This window comes from Acipenser ruthenus, chromosome 27 (assembly GCF_902713425.1).
Source record: "Acipenser ruthenus chromosome 27, fAciRut3.2 maternal haplotype, whole genome shotgun sequence".
NCBI lineage: Eukaryota > Metazoa > Chordata > Actinopteri > Acipenseriformes > Acipenseridae > Acipenser > Acipenser ruthenus.
Genome location: NC_081215.1, coordinates 26,447,792 through 26,466,644, shown reverse-complemented (window position 1 = coordinate 26,466,644; position 18,853 = coordinate 26,447,792). Strand labels below are relative to the sequence as shown.

The 18,853-nt window shown below is 42.3% G+C and overlaps 2 protein-coding genes across 9 annotated transcripts; both read right to left on the bottom strand.

Annotated features, from left to right (window-relative positions):
- Nucleotides 1-772: 772 nt before the first annotated feature.
- LOC117432205 (anoctamin-9-like) lies at nucleotides 773-14,094 on the bottom strand. The gene is made up of 24 exons (XM_034053778.3): nucleotides 13,240-14,094; nucleotides 10,656-10,730; nucleotides 10,325-10,435; nucleotides 9,508-9,635; nucleotides 9,217-9,266; nucleotides 8,872-8,930; nucleotides 8,605-8,684; nucleotides 8,303-8,437; nucleotides 7,646-7,739; nucleotides 7,297-7,357; nucleotides 6,858-6,940; nucleotides 6,485-6,589; nucleotides 6,126-6,290; nucleotides 5,920-5,956; nucleotides 5,384-5,495; nucleotides 5,235-5,292; nucleotides 4,617-4,714; nucleotides 4,217-4,362; nucleotides 3,496-3,648; nucleotides 2,912-3,056; nucleotides 2,411-2,530; nucleotides 2,152-2,245; nucleotides 1,618-1,730; nucleotides 773-1,376 (listed from the first exon to the last, which is right to left on the bottom strand). Exons 1-24 carry the CDS (start codon nucleotides 13,285-13,287, stop codon nucleotides 1,346-1,348), a joined length of 2,301 nt encoding a protein of 766 aa, XP_033909669.3. The 5' UTR covers nucleotides 13,288-14,094; the 3' UTR covers nucleotides 773-1,345.
- A 124-nt stretch (nucleotides 14,095-14,218) lies between these two features.
- On the bottom strand, nucleotides 14,219-17,798 carry LOC117432139 (U5 small nuclear ribonucleoprotein TSSC4-like). Of its 8 annotated transcripts, none has more exons than XM_059002615.1 (4): nucleotides 17,695-17,793; nucleotides 16,959-17,097; nucleotides 16,566-16,612; nucleotides 14,219-16,176 (listed from the first exon to the last, which is right to left on the bottom strand). In XM_059002615.1, exon 4 carries the CDS (start codon nucleotides 16,098-16,100, stop codon nucleotides 15,165-15,167), a length of 936 nt encoding a protein of 311 aa, XP_058858598.1. In that variant the 5' UTR covers nucleotides 16,101-16,176; nucleotides 16,566-16,612; nucleotides 16,959-17,097; nucleotides 17,695-17,793; the 3' UTR covers nucleotides 14,219-15,164. The 8 variants fall into 8 exon arrangements, with proteins under 8 accessions (XP_058858598.1, XP_058858595.1, XP_058858593.1 ...); XM_059002612.1 differs by having other exon boundaries at nucleotides 16,540-16,612; nucleotides 16,976-17,097; nucleotides 17,683-17,790; XM_059002610.1 differs by having other exon boundaries at nucleotides 16,540-16,612; nucleotides 17,695-17,790.
- Nucleotides 17,799-18,853: the final 1,055 nt, after the last annotated feature.

Here is an 18,853-nt window from a genome sequence, read left to right as displayed (position 1 = left end):
ACCTACAAGACTGCCTAAACATCTCATCATTTTTGCAAAGTTGCACCACGCCCCAGTGCTCAGCAGTCTCATACCATGTGCAGGGCAGAGCAGAGCCCCGGGATCAGGGTATATACTGGAGGGCTGCTGGCAAAGGTGAGGCATTATTGCAATACCTGCTATATCTGGGTTTACAGTATTAAGTTTTTTTTCTTTCATGCAATATCTACTTCATCTAGATTTCAATCGGCAACTAAGAAAAAAAAATCTTACTTTAAGTGTATAATAGCTGATCATTATACAAACCTTGTTAGCACGTTCGCCGGCCCTGTTGATCTGAACCGCACCGCAGACAGGTACAGGCTTTACCGTTAATTACAGCACAGGAAACAGGTAGCTCTCACACGCTCTAGTTATTGTCGTGTAACCGTGTGTTTGACTACATTAGGTTCGCTACTGTAAGTTTTGAACATCAGAAAATATAAGTAAGCTAATTGGCAGAGCCATGTTATAAAGGTAAACTCCTTATCGAATCGTACCGTTCCGTTTTAATCACACAGAACACTTTTTAAAAATGAATTCGCTGAATATCCCGTACTGTACCAGCGATGCTACATTAATTCATCTCAAACAGTTTAATTTGCTGGACTCTATTTGTTTATTTCTTCCCCCAAACCAATATTACAAATACAGTCTCACTATTGAAATATGGAAATTACACTATTGATAGGTTAATCTACAATAGGAAAAACAAACTAAAACACTGTCCACACACACGAACTGAGTCAGTTCATTAATACATATAAAACATATTTTAATGCAATCTTCATGTCACTTGTACCACAGCACAATAATCACTTAATGCAAAATTTAAAATGACTTGTGCCATTCTTGTTTGCTTGGGTATTTATTTGTCATTAATTGAATGATACTGATATGCCTATCATTTGAAGAACACATTGGAGTGGATGGCAGGGGATTTGCGGATCCAGGTAACCCCTCTATCTGTATAAGGGACCAAACAAAGATTTCTATACTTCAACAAATCAATTCACACAATGCAATATACTGTACATTTACTCTTTTTTTTCTTTACACCCAGCACAATGGGATTCCAGAACACCCAGCACAATGGGATTCCAGAACACCCAGCACAATGGGATTCCAGAACACCCAGCACAATGGGATTCCAGAAGGATTAATGCAATTACGTACTTAATTTGTATCCATGCGTTACAGTTTGAAGAATATGTAAACCATTAAAAAACATATTTTTAAAAAAAGATAAAATGATCAAGTTCACAGTTTTCTGTCAGCGAAATGGCACAGGATTTTTTTTTTTTTGTCTCTCCTGAAAGTTCAGTCTTCATATATCTGTGGTTCGATTCTCCATTTTCCTGAAAGAGATGAATAAAGATTAATACCCATGGTATGAAATACACTGCGATGTGCGAGGACTGCAGGTTTAATTTCCTAAACGCTGAATCTTTAACATTACACATGGGAACGTGTATCACAATGTGAAGACACGTGTACGACATTCATTTCTGAACTAGACTCTTCTGCACAGCAGTTAAGGCGCTGGCTTGCGGTGTGCGTGTGCCGGCTCACACCCGGCCTCTGCCCTGTTACATGTACCTCAGCTCTCTCTTCAATCTTTCAAATTTGCGATCCAGATTCTCGTTTTTCACTGCCAGCGGGACATCGGGTACAAACCAGGCAGCGATGAACTTTATCACAACGGCAACGTGCTGCGAGAGAGACAGGAGAGCACAGAGCCAGCTCAGCAGAGCAAAACCTTCAGCACAACTGTGCAGCAAGCTAAAAACCTACTCGACAATTAGAAATCCTTATTTAACATTCAGCGACAAGGCTTTCAGATGGATAAGGAGCTTTGACCTCACTACTACTACTACTATTATTATTATTATTATTATTATTATTATTATTATTATTATTATTATTATTATTATTATTACTACTACTACATGTGAACTTTTTTCCCTAAAATGAGTTCCCAGTTTTATAATTGTTCAGTAAAGATTTGACACCAGAACAGTAGTTTAAATCACCACGTTTTCAAATAAATCAATACATCAATAATTAAATAAATAAATGGACGCATTGGTAATGTCATTTCTAACTGAAGATTGTGAATACCGGGCACTTTACCTCAAACAGTAAAACAAAGGCAAAGCGCGCAGCGAAGATGAGCCAGAACTGAGACGTGTAGGCATAGTCATCATCACTGCGGTAATCCTTGTACCTGAAAATCAAACACAATCAATCAATCACACACACTGAGATCAGCTTGCCTCAGCGACTGTCACAATTCACTGCAACTTACTGCTCCCGCAATATCTACATGGTAATGTTAAGCACTCTGCTCAGAACTCTCTATTTGTTTCACATAATGGAAGTGAATTCTTACTTGCACTGGGTCACATTGTTGCCGTTGAAGATGAGCTGGCCCGGCTCAAAGTCCCTCTGGATGTTGTGATCCTTCATATAGACGGTGGACAGGCTGTTGTTAATGTACCCTGACATGCAGCTGCAGAGAGGAAGGGGACAGGGCACACACTGAAGGGCAGTTCTACTCTCAAGTGTAAAACATCACTGTGTCATTTTTAATTTACAGGTTCTGCCCATTAGGTACTGCATGCAGGGTGCTAGTATGCATTTGCTGAACTACTTCCCAGTCACATACCCGAGTATCGGATTATAATGCTTTTCTATTCCTGGTAAAGAACTCTTCCAGTTAATATAAAGCTGCTTCTCTGTTATTCACACAAGCGATCAAACTGCATCCTTCTCCACAGCACTTAACAGTACTAACTGTACATTAAACACATACTGCACTAAGCATCTTCTACCCCTTTACCCAATCCCAGATCATTGAAATACGCAGGGCCGCCATGCACAGCTGCCTTACTCAATGTCCGTGGCTCCTTTAGCACAGGGTCCGTAGATGTACTTGTAGACCAGACGGGGGATGAAATCTGACGTGACTCCGATCACCAGCCCGTTGGCGATCACTGCCAGCACCCCAATCGCGTGCAGCACCTGCAGCCAAATCCCTGCAACAACCCCACCCCCACGAGACAGGTTTAGCCAGGACTGCACTGGAGCAGGGCAACCATGCACATGCAACTAATGTTGGTGTGCAAAAAAATAAATCAAGTAAATGCACACTGTATGTAAACCCTATGCAGTATTTACTGTAATTTTGCAGCTTCTGTCATGGTTTCTTTATTTCATTTTTAGGCATTTTCTTTAAAAGGTTCTGTGTGAACTCTGTGGAGTTCGAGAAGTTGCACTGCCACAACTTTGGGAAAAAAATAAATACAATAAAATAAAAACATATATGCATTATAAAATAGATACATAGACAGCAAACTTAACATGGTGCAATTTTGCACGCAGTGACTGAAGGGGATATTGTGCAGGGGCCATGTGACAATGCTGTTATGCTGATTGAAGAAACTGCAAGTGCCACTCAAGCCCTGCTGCCCTCACCGATGTCGTTGGTCTTCTTGCAAAACATCCTTCTCTCCAGGCTGACCATTTTGATGGCGTCCAGTCTGATCTCAAAGAGGTTGTTGATGAGAGCCAGTAAAGGGGCCAGAGGGAAGGCAGCCACGAATATAGTGGTAAAGCTGTACTGGATCACTGCAATGCAAAGAGCCCGGTGGAAAAATGACCATTGCAGTCTGGAGAATATGACCATTGAGAATATCAATGCAAAATAAAGTGGAATTCACAAGCCCGTAGAATGAATAGTAATACTGCTGGTGCACTGTAGATGGTAGAGAAGAGCCAGCACAATACAGTAGTGTATTCATGTCACACAGCCATTCATTTTTGTTCTTTTTTGTTTATGAATGACACTAATTTATGTCCTAATACCGTATCTAGCTGAAATTATTCTACAATAATAAAGTATCTGGTGGTACATGTATATGCCCCTGGACAAAATACAGTAACAACACAGCAATTATACAGCACCTTCCACGACAAGCACCATGACAAATCAAAACACACACACATGGCAGGGAGTTCCCAAGGCTAGGGGCTGCATAAGAAATCTATTATTATTAATATTATTATCATTATTAATGGGAGCTGCAGCAAGCCTGCAATCTGAGAACACAAGCTGCTGTCAGGGACACATGGAGAGATATGGAGACGGTGGCGTCTTCCATTCCTGGACTGGGCTGTGATGAAGAATGGAACCTACTCATTTCCAGGAACTCGTTGAACAGGCTGAAGGCGTCGACTTCGTTCATGTGGTAGTTATGCAGCCAGCTGTCCCGGATGCAGTTTGACTCGCTGCCCCCCTTGGGACTCTTGTCCTGCAGATTGTGTATTTTGTAATTCACCCAGCTGCAGAGCGAGAGAGGAGAGCAGACAGGGATACAGCTTCCATGGTAACAATGTCAAACAATCAGGTGACCTTTAACACCTGGATACCATCCAGTGCTTGCAGTACAAGTGTGTGTGCGTGTGTGTATGTGTGTGTGTGTGTGTGTGTGTGTGTGTGTGTACCACCAAGTGGTCAGGATACCAAACTGCAGAATCGATAGCCATGCAAAAGTGAACACGGTAAAGTTTTGAATGGGAAAACCACACTGACTTACGGGGACATGAACTCGACCACATTGTTGAGAGTCTGCTTGAGAACCATGATGATGGCCATCTGGATGAAGAGATCTGTGATGCAGCCGCTGGGGTGGCACTGCCAGGAGGGAGACAGAAACGAGCACCGCGTTACAACATGCATTCCAGCATGGCACGGCGAGGCAGAAACGAGCACCGCGATACAACATGCATTCCAGCATGGCACGGCGATGCACAAACGAGCACCGCGTTACAACATGCATTCCAGCATGGCACGGCGATGCACAAACGAGCACCGCGATACAACATGCATTCCAGCATGGCACGGTGGGTAAAAACAAAAGCATCCATTCAGGACTTGTGCTCTGGAACTACTGGATTAGAAAATGTGCACAAAAACTGCAACAATGAAAGGATACTGCGCATTCCTACAGTACTTAAAAAGCTGACTTTGTATTACATCATCATCATCATCATCATCATCATCGTTCTCGTAGTTAAAGTTATGACTCATTTTTACATTGTCCTCAGCAGCGTCCTGCTGGAGTTCAGGGATTTTTGTTTCTTGTGGACTCAGGTGTGTGTGTGATGGAAACTATTGTAAATTCAAGCTGTTAATCCGATTGGGTGAAAGCTACCTCCTCCAGTCTCCACATCCCTGCTATTCTGACGTAGCTCCCTGGACGCCCATTAATCCTGACAAAGAAAAGGACATGAACCCATTATTAGAATTACTGGTAATGACCGTATATCTGTATAAAACCACAGTCGTTTGCAGCAGTCTTACCTCCCCAGGAAGAAGGCGACGTAGATGAGCGAGGAGAACAGGGTGAGGAACTGGAAGGTGAACATCTTGACAGTGAAGTTTCTCTCCCTGCCTGTGTTCGACCGCGTTTTTTCTGCAAACACAGACCAGGGAATTATACAAGCATTCAGGCATTCTGCTTTATGATTATCAATCCCAACCCAACCCAACCCAATAAGGGTATTCTGCAAAGCGCTGGATGTCACTTTCTAGTTTAATCAAAAGTGCAGAGTCTCTTGTTCCCATGCAAAAAGCACTGTTTAGTACTAATTTAAAAAGTTCCTGTGCCCAGCAATATTTAAATGTGACAAACATGGTGGTACAAACAAAATCTGCTCATCAGTGAAATCAAAAATAATGATTTGCCATTGATGCTGAGCTATACTAGGGAATGCTATACCTGCTTCTAACCAGCAGGGGGGTGTACACATCAGAATCCCCTTTTACACAACAGGCTTATTGAAAAACAAGACAAAATTAAGACATATTACTGGAGCTACGTGTTAAAAGTAACATACCTAAATCACACAGAAATAAGGCCACTTTTCTATTGACCTAGAAAAGAATTAGAAATGCATGTTAATTTAGTTAAGTTTTGTTCTTACACTCAGATTATAATATATAGATATACATCAAGTTAAAGTATGAAAGAAAGCAATGGAGATGATGAACATTTCTCTTCATTTTTCATTTCTTATTTTTACCAATGACCAGTCGAGCTCACCTTGGTCATGATGGTGATGGTCAGATAGTGCAGCACTGCTCCCATCATGACTGCCACGGTGTTGGCGTGGTCACTCATCAGCTGCCACTTGCTCGCAGACAGAAACACTGTCGCAATGACCCGGAATACCACGAGCGCCTGGGCCAGCCCAACGATCAGTGCGATCTGCGGGCAGCACAGACACCAAACCCAGAGTTCTGTATTAGCTGCAGCAAGAACACTTACACACACCATCTGACATATTCCCCCACTTTGTAAGGTCACTACAGCCAGCAATAAGATTAGATTGTGGATTCATGATGTGTATTTATTAGGGGGCTGACCTGCGCAGCACCCCCGGGACCCCAGCGCTCACTCACCATGCAACACACCAGAACCAGAACCAGGATGCTGCGTAGGTAGGAGTGCTGGTATCGATCCTGAGTGCAGTCCGGATCATTGATCAGCTCCAGGGCAAGCTCCTCCTAGGGCAGGGAGAGAGAGGGGGAGAGGGAGAGAGAGAGGGAGGGAGAGATGCTGAGCTGTACTGCAGTGCCCCTTGGTGAAAGAACAGCAAAGTGCAGTAAAGCACTGGAGAAGCACAGGCGAGCTTCATGGTAAATGCACTCTGTAGTATAAGCTTGGCTCATTCACTATAAACTATAATACTGTATGCAAGTTTACAATGGCGAGCTTGATAAGCTTCATGGCAGCGCTTCTGAAGCACGTCTGAAAAGGCCACCGAGCCGCTACCTCGTTCTCGTCCCAGTTGTTCAGCTTCCACTTGCAGACCTCCCGAGAGCGATGTCTCTTCCAGATCTCCAGGAACCACGTGGCTGGAAACGAGAAGAGACAGCTGGACGTGAGCCTCCCCCTGCCTCGAACCCACAGCCCTGCCCCTGGGAGACAGCCACTCCAGAGCACGTCGTCCCAGCTCAGCTCTCAGTGTTTCAGGTGACCACCCTCTGTGTGATACTCTGAACACACACGTGACCACACAGAACAGTTTCCTCTTTTGAGACAGCCCAGTAAATACAGCAGTAGTCTTGCTGGCTGGAGACCAGTTGGCAACAACCCAGTGAAAGCTGATCCTAAACCCCTGTTGCTGGTTCTCTGTGAAGTGAGCAGCCCTGACACTGGGGGTCTCATCTACACAGTACTAACAAAGAGCTCCAAGCATAGGGATACTCACCCCACAAGGCCATGAACATAGAGAAGAACACTGTGCCCTCATTGTCAAACAAATGGGTGACCTGCAAGGAGACAAGAAACAGCAGCAAGTCAGTCTAAAACTCAGCTTTCCTTGAAGGCAAGTCTGACACACACACACACACACACACACACACACACACACACACACACACAACAGTACATCTCTAAAATTTAAATTCCAAGGAATGGGAATTGGGAATTGATTTTAAAAAGAAATTGGAATTGAAAGACAGGAATTGACCACGACCTTGTCCCAAACAGGTCAAGCATAGAACTTGCTTTGCAAATGGGAGGCGAGGAAACAATGCTGATTTCAAAAGCGGGATTACCTTGGCGTAGGTGCAGGTTTCAGAAAGCTGCCACATGGGACACTTGTCACACAGCGGGCACATTATAGTGGAGTTCCCTTCACAGACCTCTTTACTGTAAGCAGACAGAGAAACATCGTATTCAACTTACTGTGATCACTGTCTGACGTATGCAGTTTAAAAGGTGCCCTGTAGCTTTTTAAAAGAGGTTTATTACCTTAAACACCTTTCAGTGCTGGTGTCTCCCGAAAGCTTTACTGGTATTATGTGTTTTATATACTTGACGTTTTCCATAAAAAAATACTGAAAGGTTAGGTTATCATCTGACTCCATGTACACTAGGACAGTAAGGTCAGTTCGGGGTTTTCAAGTCACATCCCAATGCATTCTGGTAAGTGTAGTCCTGCTGTGAAAGACAGACAGGTAAAACGTACCAGAATGCATTGCGATGTGAGCTGAAAAGCCTGAACTGCCCCAAACTGTCCTAATGTACATGGAGTCCTATGGCAACCCTACTGTATGGGTAATTCTAATACATGTTCCCATTGCTCTATATAACTTAGAATTGCGTTGTGTAATATGAAAGGGCTGCATTAACAATATGCATAAGGCTTTGTTTTCTGCATTTGCTTATTCAAAAGCAGTGCATTTCCATTCTTTTTTATTTAATATACATACATAAGTGGGTTGCTTTCAAAGAAAGCCAGTCCGTAGAGGAACACTATGACCCCGATGAGAGCCGCTGGTACGAGCATGTAAGTGTACCAGCCCAGCCACAGGAAATACAGGGCCACCTTCTCCCCAAAATACATCCTGAAAAACCAAACAAGACATCGGTTATCATTCGCATATTCAAGGGATTCTTATCCCCAGGCTTGTTCTTTTTTAAAAACATTTAACAAACAAATCGTCTCTATTCTCGTGACCGTTCTCCCCATGTTGTTCGTAGTTGTATCTAATGTCCTAGACTGCAGTCTTACCTGACTTCGTTAATGGGCTGTGTTTTGAAGCAGGCTGTCCAGCGAGCCCACTTCTTTATAAGCTTCTTCTGTTCCCTCTCCTGTAATAAATAAAACATGCAGTGCTAGAACAGGAAGGGAAACTTTGTGGAAGTTTTTTGACAAACGTTCCCACTTCTCAAAATCTTCAAAGACATGTGAATAGGGTAGAAAAATGCAGGTAAAATTGACAAAATAAAAACAAGAACAAGAAGAACAGACATCTGCGGAGTGGAGATATTGCTTTACCTCATGCAGAGGAAACACAGCTTCAAAGACTTTCTCCTTCAGTAATGCATGCAGTTTCTCTAAGGGAATGAAAGGACAGGGGTACTTATTATTTATTATTGTAAAGCACTCAGTCACACTCAATCAATATTGAATGCCAGCGTGTATTATTATAGAAGGTGTCTTCTGCTGCACTGAAAACAAGCAAGCGATGCAGGTTTCACAGCAGCAAGAAGCATGTGTTGCTAAAAAGCAGCTGTCCAACTGGTAATACCCTCATGAATGGCTCTTACTGAAAGGTTCACAGCCAATTGCAAACCTGTTTAGACTTCCAGTAGCCAATCAGACTGCAGAGCGATCACTCACCTCCATTTCCGATGAAAGTGTTGTCCAGCATAAATTTGACGATCCGAATTCTGGAACACAAGATTGGTTGGGAAGGTTAGCGCACTGCAGAGCTGCAGTGGCAATACACTAAACTCAAACTAAAGCAAATGCAACAGGGTGGAGGCTGGGCACAAACCGGTGAACCCGCGCACCGCACGCGAGCGTCTTAACCACAATGCAAAAGAGCCGCGTTTCTAGAGCATTTAACCTCATCTCATGCCAGGGGGCAGAATCCGTACGCAGCACTGCCCGTCACGCACACAGTCTTACCTGGTGGGTGTGGATACCTTCTCTTCCTCCGAACAGTTATCAGGATTCTTCAGGAGGTGGGCATACTTTGAAAATATCTCTTGTGGGGCACGTATGCCAAAATACACTTTATTCTTCTCCCTGAGTTTCTAAAAAAAACACAAAGACATTTAAAACCATTTTGGCCACAATTTGAAAATCTAACAGCAGACACTTTGCAATCTTTTTTGTTGTTACTGTAACTTTCGTCTGGGCCTGGAGCAGCTACTGACAGTACTTGTTGGCACAAAATTCATATCTGATCATTCGCAGTAGAGTATTAATATTTTAAAAAAAAAGTTGAATTCCCTGCAGTATTATCTTTATAATTGGCCTGCCATTTACAGATTATACAAGCTATCAGTATTGTGAAAAAAGATCGGCAGGATTTTAAAAATCCACGCAAGAGTGACAGTGTAACAAAAAAGAATGCTGAAGAGGTTCGCTAGAGCCATCATGTACAACTGTACATTTTACATGCTTGTCTTCTTTTCAGATATGTGTTGTCATCGCTACCCTTGAGAAAACTCCAATCCCGTTCCTGGAGGGCTATTCCACTCCAGGTTTAACAGGTAAAATGTTCACTACTGGAGGTTTAATTGGGTTCAATTAAATAGTTTAGAACAGGGCTAAAACAAAGACCAGGAGTGGAAGAATCGACTTTGGCCATCGCTGCCAGGGTGCGTCGGGACAGCATGCAACGAAGGATAACGAACAGGATAACACAGAACCTTTCATAACAGCCAGCTCTGCAGTATAGAACACAGCATGAAGCCAGGCCAGGGACGCAACCACTCACCTGGGTCTGATAGCCTTTATTCTCCAGAGCCTTGATAAAAGCCTTCTGCTTCCTGTCGTGCTCCGAGTCACCTGCATACTCTTTACCCACCAACACATAGTCATATTTACTCTAGGAATGAAAAAACAAAACACTTTCCTTAGTGCTGTGCTGCTTGAAGAGCTTGTTAAAGGAGTTTTGAGTATAATATCTAGATTTATTTATTTATATAAATCCAGTTTTATATGGTATGCCAAATGATCTGGCAATACGTTGCTTGTCGGTAATTTTGATCTATGAATTCTGAGCCCCTCGCTCAAATCAATTAATAATCAATAAACAGTGTTCATACACATGGAATCAGAGAAGTGTGGTCTGTCTCTGTGGCGTGGTCTGGATCTCTTATCGGCACCAGCTCAATGTTAACCTGAAAATAAAAAATAAAACACAGTTACTTTCTCTCAGAAAACCACATGGATACTAGAGCATGCAAACCAATAGTTTTTAATCTGTTATTAATGTTCCAAAACTATGACTGTTGGTTGTTAAGTTCCTTGAAGCGACCTGCAAAAGGGTTGGGTTAGCATGCAGAATAATGGGAATTGTTTTTTAATCTCTCCTGAAACATTTCCACCTTGAACAATTCCACAGAGACTCTGCATGCCCAATAGAGAATAGCGAAAGCATTATTATCCCACACACACAGAGCGCATTCAAAGCAGAAGATCAAGTGGAAGTCATTACAGGCTGGGCCGTCACAAAGAATCATGTTTTCGCAGTGGATATTGCTTTTGGTTTCCAGTAGTATCCCTTCTGTTTATTGTAGAGTAGGTGAGAAGGATTCCCTTGTCCTCCCCTGAATCGTAGTCTAAATTAAGTCAAAGCTCATAGCTTTAAATTCATTTATTTACATCATGTTTTTTTTTTGCATCGCTAGCCATTTAAGAAAAGAGTCACTACACGTCACACACACACACACACACCCTCTCTCTCACACACACCCTCTCTCACACACTCACGCACACACACAGGCATTTTGATTGAATGTATTAATGGTTGTATCATCGAGACCTTACGCTTCAAGGGTGATACTCAAAGTGCCCCACCTCACCAACAATAGGACACTAAAAATAACCGTGATGAAGCAGAACACATAGAGCTCTCATTCATGAACTTCTGCTTGTCAGCTTGTTATGGGTTTCAAACCTGGGCTGTTGGTTTGGTTTGTTGGGTGTGAACCAGCGACCATGAAACACCACAAGCTAGCACCTTAAACACTATGTGAAAGAGCTGGGCTTGTCTGCATATGTGGTTTATAGTGCTTTTAACCTGGCATCACACAACACTGCCTGTCACATTAGTCCCCACAGGACTGACACACACAGCAGCCACACGACTTCACAGGCAGCTGACAAAGTGCAGGCAGACGATGTCCCTGTGCGATAAGAGCTTGTGGCCATGCTGGTTGTGGCTTGTGGATTCCCACACCGGCGATGACGATGATGATAAAACAGCTTGTCCATCTGCACAGTGACTTCCCCGGGGACTAGATGTAGGGGTCCCTGTTACTGTGTGAGCAGATGAAACCACCGAACCGACCAGAAAATCAGCTTCTATCCTCTCTTTGTTTTAGAATAAACCAGTCGATGTAAACAAACCCCAGCGTGCTCTACTTTTTGCCTACAGGGTAAGTTTGATCCCAGGGTTTGTTTTTATTATTATTATTTATTTTCTTAGCAGACGCCCTTATCCAGGGCGACTTACAATTGTTACAAGGTATCACATTATACATTATTTCACATTATTACAGATATCACATTATTTTTACATACAATTACCCATCACAGCAGTCTCTTAGAAAGGTTAACCACTGCATTGTGACACTGTATTTGTGCGGTTTTCATCCATGCATTTTATCACAGTTCACTCTGGTTTGCCATTTATATTAATATGCTTTACCATACCTCGCTGTTCTTTACCAGGTGAGTGAGTGTGGAATATATCCAAGTGCAATTTTCAGTTCTGATCTCATTCACCATTTACAATTCTGAACAATTGTTCAATTGTAAACTCAGGCATGGAAATAAGACTCCTATGGCTTAGCACTTTCCCCCATTATAGGTTTTTAAATTAGCCTGATAAGCCCCAGAGTATAGGTAACATGCTAAGGAGTGTCTTATTAAACTCATAGTAGAAGCAGGAATGGATCACAACGCTATGCAATTAGCGTCTTATTTCCATCCCTGAAACGGCAATATAACTGGTGGCTGTTTGCGAAGTCCAAAGTTTACGAATCTGTCCAGTATACAGCACCTTAGTCGAGATTCCATTATTAACACCTGCATCGCTCTGTGAGTCTGTGCTCCTAATGCGATGTTTTGTGAGGTAATCGTTAAGTTCTGTTCCAGCTCTCAAAACAAGGAAAATATGTTACAAAAAAGAATAATAATAATCGTACAACACATTTAAATTAGTTCTAATTAAGACACAATTAACTAAATCAGCCTCATCATCATTATTATTATTATTATTATTATTATTATTATCTTATTTAGTTTACATATAAAAGAAATGCACTTTTTTCTCCAGCTGACAACTTTTAATAAATTGGAACGTGAAAACAAACAAAACCGTTTGTGAAACTAGACCAATGTCTATTGTAAAAGAATGCACGTGTTTTCTTTTTTTTTTTTCAAAGGGTTACCCAGCACATATTGAAACAACAATTAAAACACGGGCTTCTAATACTCCACTTTCACGGACACACATGCGGTAAAACAGGCTGAATTTATAAATATTTAAAATAATTACAAACAAACACATATTTACAGAAATACATATTCTTGTTTTGCAATTAAAAACAAATCAAAACACCTTTCGCAACTCTGCCGCGGAAATGAACTCAATGGCACAAACACGTTCTGAACACAACTTACCCGACTCCTTTGATTGCCCCTATCGGGTTTGTTGTTTTCAGATTCCATGTGTACGTTTAAAAGGAGAGATGATAATTCAATGGGTAAACTTTCTTGGAAGAACCCGAAACTACACAGTCATTTTGTTTAGTTACTGAGCTTCAGTCGACTTCTTGCGTACTGCTGGGAGCGTTGATTACAACAGCAAACACTTCCGCGTTGTTTTGCTCAGCTTCAATCATGATTTTACATTTCACCCGATCACAGGTACGGACAGGTACACTCGCAGGTATATCTCAGTATCGACAGCTGCTCGATGACGGATTCCAAAGTGTGTTCCCGCCTCCCAACACCCGTCCGCGTCTATATTTTTAAAGTTTATTTAGTTTAAATTCCTTAAGCAATATGTTTTTTATTTTAGAGACAACTGTCATTGCATTGCAAGGAAACTAAAACTATGAATATAAGTCAGCGGAATGTCGTGAACGGACTGCACCTTGAATGTATGTGTTGTGTTCTGGTGAATTTAAATGAAAGTATCTCGTTGCTTGCACGAAAGTCAGTTCCATATCCAATGTGACAACACATCACTCTTTGTCAAAACGAAGCCAAGGCGAAAAACACGAAGGTGTTTGATATAGCTAGCCTATAACATATGACAACTACTCCTTTGCAAAACATGATGCAGTAACTTCCGATGCTTTGTTTTTTTTTTTCGAAGTTTTTATTTTCAGTCCCTTTAAGTAAGGTCAGTTTAACTTGCAAACAGATTCTCGTGCAAGACGTATTACGAACACAATTTAACTACTTCTCAACTTTCTGAACTCCTGATTTGAATCATTCCGTAAAACACATTACAATCGTAGAACCCCAGTCCCCAGCAGAGTAACCCACTGTCGCCACCTGCTTTGCAGTTACAAAACTGCATTGTGTTAAACCACGAATTTACACGTTTTGGCCGTCTTAAAAATGCTATAGAAACTAATTTAAATAAAGCAAATTAACATTTTGAGAGTTTTTATTTCATTTTAAGTTCCACAGAAACAACCAGGTCCAAATGCAGCATTATGTTTTAGTATGCAGTGTCAGGTAACGCTTTACGCAGGACAAAACTTGTTCTTCTAAAATCTATTTATTGTTCAACAATACTGTACTATTGCAATGTTTTTGTTATTTTATATTCACACTCATCTATCAAAACATATTACTAATAGCAAACAACCAAAACAGTTTCACATTTTATGCAGCATTGTAAAAGTATGAATGTTCAACTTCGTACATAGAACTGAATACAGTGCAATTTATTACAAATACAAATACAGTGTTTCAAGCTACGGGGACCCTTTCCTTGCATGATCTCTCATGTGCATATTAAAGAAATGACAGAAGATAAAGAAGACAGCTAGCAGACATATATTCTATGGCAGTGGACATCTATTGGTTTTATTAACCTGTATTGCATTGTTCTAAAGGATGATTTTCAGCTACTGATAAGCAGGCTGGGTGTGTATATATTTCCTTCAGTCACTGTGCACAATTTTACCATGTAAAGTTTCCTACAGTATCTATATATCACAATGCACGTATGTTTTTTTTTTTCCCCCCAAACGGCAACTTTTCAAATTCCATAGAGTTCACACAAGCTGGTTTAAAATGTCTTAAATATAATAAAAAATGTGAAGGGGATATGCAGGTTGCTTGTGACTCGTGAGAATTGATGATACATGTTATATACTGTCCTGAACAAACTGTTGCAATGACGAAAGGAACAATGTAACAATGTCTGGAGGGCAACAGAAACATTTAATCCAAAACAAAACAGAAAATCTGGACAGTCATTCCTTGCGATTGGAAAAAAAAAATAAACAAGCTAGTAAAAGACCTCTCCCTCAACCCTCTCCCCCTCTCCAATCCCTCTTCGCAGCTGACAGAAGACTCGTGGGTATCTAGTCATCCTCCTTCTGGTTCTCCATAGTCTTTCGGATGTTCTTCCTGTTGATCTTCCGGCTGCTGTGAAATCCCACCGCTGCCACCAGCCCCCCCGCTCCCTCCCCCTCATCGGCCCTCTTCCTCTTCAGGTCTGCTTTCACTTCATCCTCCAGCTCCTTCAGGTGTAGCAGACCTACCTTCTTTACCGAGTCCTCTCGGCCCCTTTCCCTCCCCTTGCACTCCTCCTCCTCCCCCTCCTCTTCCTCCTCCTGTTTCTCTGCAGCAGTGACAGCTCTGCTGGGCTTGGAGAAGACAATCCTGCAGCCCGACACGCTGCTGGAGTTCTCTTGGTTGAAGGCTGGAGAGAAGGACTCCCGAGTGTCCATTGACTCTCCTTTCCTCTTCTGCAGGCTGCCCATGAACTCCTGGGCCACCGCGGTGTTCCTCTGGTTGCTGGATTCCGGCATGTCTTCCAGGCTGTACTTGGTCCAGCGCTCTGGGTGGGCCAGGTAGTCTGGCACGGCCTTGGAGAGGGGCTTGGGAGCCCCGTGTTCCGCATCCTTCTTCTTGGCAAGCGGGGGTAGGGGGCGCACGAAGGGGCCGTCGATGAGGTCGTCGTCCCCTAGGGAAGGCGCTGCACGTTTGCCAGCGGTTCCCAGGCTGTCGAATATGCTCTGGCTGCGGAAGGAGAAGCCCGAGCTGGTACCTTTCAGCTGGAAAGGCTCCTTCGTACCAGCAGATCCAAGGCGTCTCGCGGGCTCTCCGGAGCTGCAGTCCCCATCCGAGGACTCGTCCGAGGATAAGTCTTCCACCTCAGGGTCGTAGGGGGTGGTGGAGTCCTCGGGGTCGGAGTCGCTCAGGGAGATGGTGTCTGAAAGCACTGTGCTGTCGCAGTCTGTGGCCTTGCCGGGCACTACCTGTCTGGCATCCCCGTCGTCATCTTTGTCGCTCATTGCAGTGGTGTCTCTACTCTGTATCAGGTGCAGCTGCTGCAAACATGGACTTTCAGACCTCCAAAGAGCTCAGGGCCTGGAGAGGGAAAACAGCAATCACAATACAAACCAGGGATGGGAATAAGACTCCCACTGCACAGCGGTTTGATCCATTCCTGATTTTATTAGGAATAAGACACACCTGAGCTCATTACCCGTACACTGTGTTTGATCAAGCTAGTATTAAAACATGGAATGGGTGAAACTGCTATGCAACAGGAGTCTTACTTCCGTCCCTGCAAATGAGCACCAATATGGGCATGTTTTTACTCTTCAAACACAGTAATGGTTTAATAAGAAAAAGATCAAATTACAGGTTTTTCAACTCTTTGCATGTATGCATGCTATTACAGTATTTATAATAAAAATTCTGGAGAAATTGGGAAATGTGTCGGCTCACTTTATCTTGAGACTGGATTAACTTGCCTCCCTCTGGGTCAGTCGGGGCTACCAATGCCTGCAGGTCCTTTACTCTGAAATAACACAATAGAAACAGCACGTTTAAAGTGCTAATAAAATAAGCAAGGCTTTAAAGAACATGTCTTACAGTACACAGTAGCTTATTATTCATGATTAAGCCCTTTCTCCTGGCTGCCACCACACTGTAGAATCACTCCTTGTACATCAGGCATTAGGATCCCACCTGACTCCACCCAAATTCCAAGTGCGGCAAAAGGAGGTTTCAGTGGGACCCTAATACCTGCTGCACACAGGGGACCAAAGAAACGTCTTCAGACTTCCAAATAAAACCCTCCCCACTAAGTTGTACACTTTGCTTTCCACTCTCTCTGGTTTTCTGGTAGGAGGTATCAGTCTTACTGGGCAGGGTGACTCACGGGATCTGGGTGGTGGTTTGGATGTTATTTATCTCGGATATGATTGCTGATCTGTGTGCACTGATGTCTGATCCAGCGTCTTCCATGGCGTTTCAATCAATATTAATGTATCAGTCAGTACCCTGCGCACAAGTAGACACGAGTTAACTGGGTGCGCTGCGTGGCAACGCAAGGGAATGTCATACAGGTCAAGGATTAACACCAACAAAACAGAACTGCTTATTGTGTAGCCCCAGATTCCGTCTGTTGTCCCGTGCAAAACTGCTTTCAATCACTGATGGCTCTAGATGGAGAGTGTCAGCATACGTTTCTTTGTTTAGCCCAATATATATATATATATATATATATATATATATATATATTGATTCACTAACACTACAACATATTATCAATTACAGGCTCAATTATCGATATATGATAAGTCGTAGACGTTTACCAGGAATAAAACTAAGCTAATCCATGCTCGTTTGGATGATTTAAATCACCCAAGAGCGAAAATAATTCTTAAATTAAAATAATACTGTACCAGTCTTTCTATTCAGAGCTGTATTTCTCGTTTTTATTAATGTATTTGTATATTTGCTGTTGAATAAAAAAACATTTAAAAGACTCGATAACCCTGCAATCCACCGCTGAGGTCGAAGAAATTCACCAAAAACCAGAAACACAATAGATAAACAGAAACATCTTGACATGATTTACTACACCTTCCATCTTACCCTTCTTCCCGCGGAGAAGCTTTAGCCCTCCGCCCACTGCATGTTGGGAATCGTAGTTCTAAATGACTAGGAAGCAGGCGATCTTCACTCGAGAGTAGAGAGTTTAAGAACTACAGCATCCAGGTTACACTATAAAAAAATGCATTCTGGGAGTTGTGCCTAGCTGTACTTATCCTGTGCATTCAGGCATGTGGGTGGAAAGACTAGGGTTGTGTGGAGACATCACGTTTAAGAAATGCCAAAGAATTAATTTACTAAAATATGTTATGTTGTTGTTGCCCTAACGACTACAGCCCCCACAATGCATCTCGATGTACTGTAACACACACACCACAAACAACAAATAGTGGGATACAATGGGGGGTACTGTATCACTATTTACTAACAGTAAATAGATGGCGGGCCAAATTAGTAACAACAAAACACTTGAAGGCAGTACATTTTCAAGGGAACAGAAATCATACTTGCCGATGATTGCAGGTGTTGTAATTATTCTCTTTTTGTCTTGAACATAGGTCTGCGTTCCTCTGCTGAGGCCCAAGCATTTTCACAAGGACGCTTCAATGGCTGCCTAATACGAGGACATTCTGTAGCATGTATAATTTAATTTAGCTGTACTACAATTACAGAAGGACTTTCCGTGTGAGCCATGCATCCACGCTACTGAATGCACTAGAGATCTTAAAACTCTCCAGTGCTTGGTTAATTAAACTCTTCAGCCTTATCAAAGTCCTGTTGTTTATATTTTAAAGCACAGATCCTGATTAACCCTAATCTTGGCCCCTAATGTTAATTTATGTAAGGTGTTTCAAGAGTAGTTCTTAGCAGGGTCTGTGTGAAACCAGCCCTTGTTTGTATTATTATTATTATTATTATTATTATTATTATTATTATTATTATTATTATTATTATTATTAATTAGCCATTTAGAAGAGGCTTTTATCCAAAGCGACTTACAGACTATAGGGTGTGAAATCTGTTGCTGCTGCAGAGTCACTTACAATAGGACCTCGGTTTTACGTCTCAACTGAAGAATGGAGCACAAGGAGGTTAAGTGACTTGCTCAGCGGGGATTAGAGGACTTTTCTTTTAATGCTCGCTAGAGGATGAAGGCATCTATGGAGTGCCGATAGCATTTATGGGTTGGTGTAATCGAATC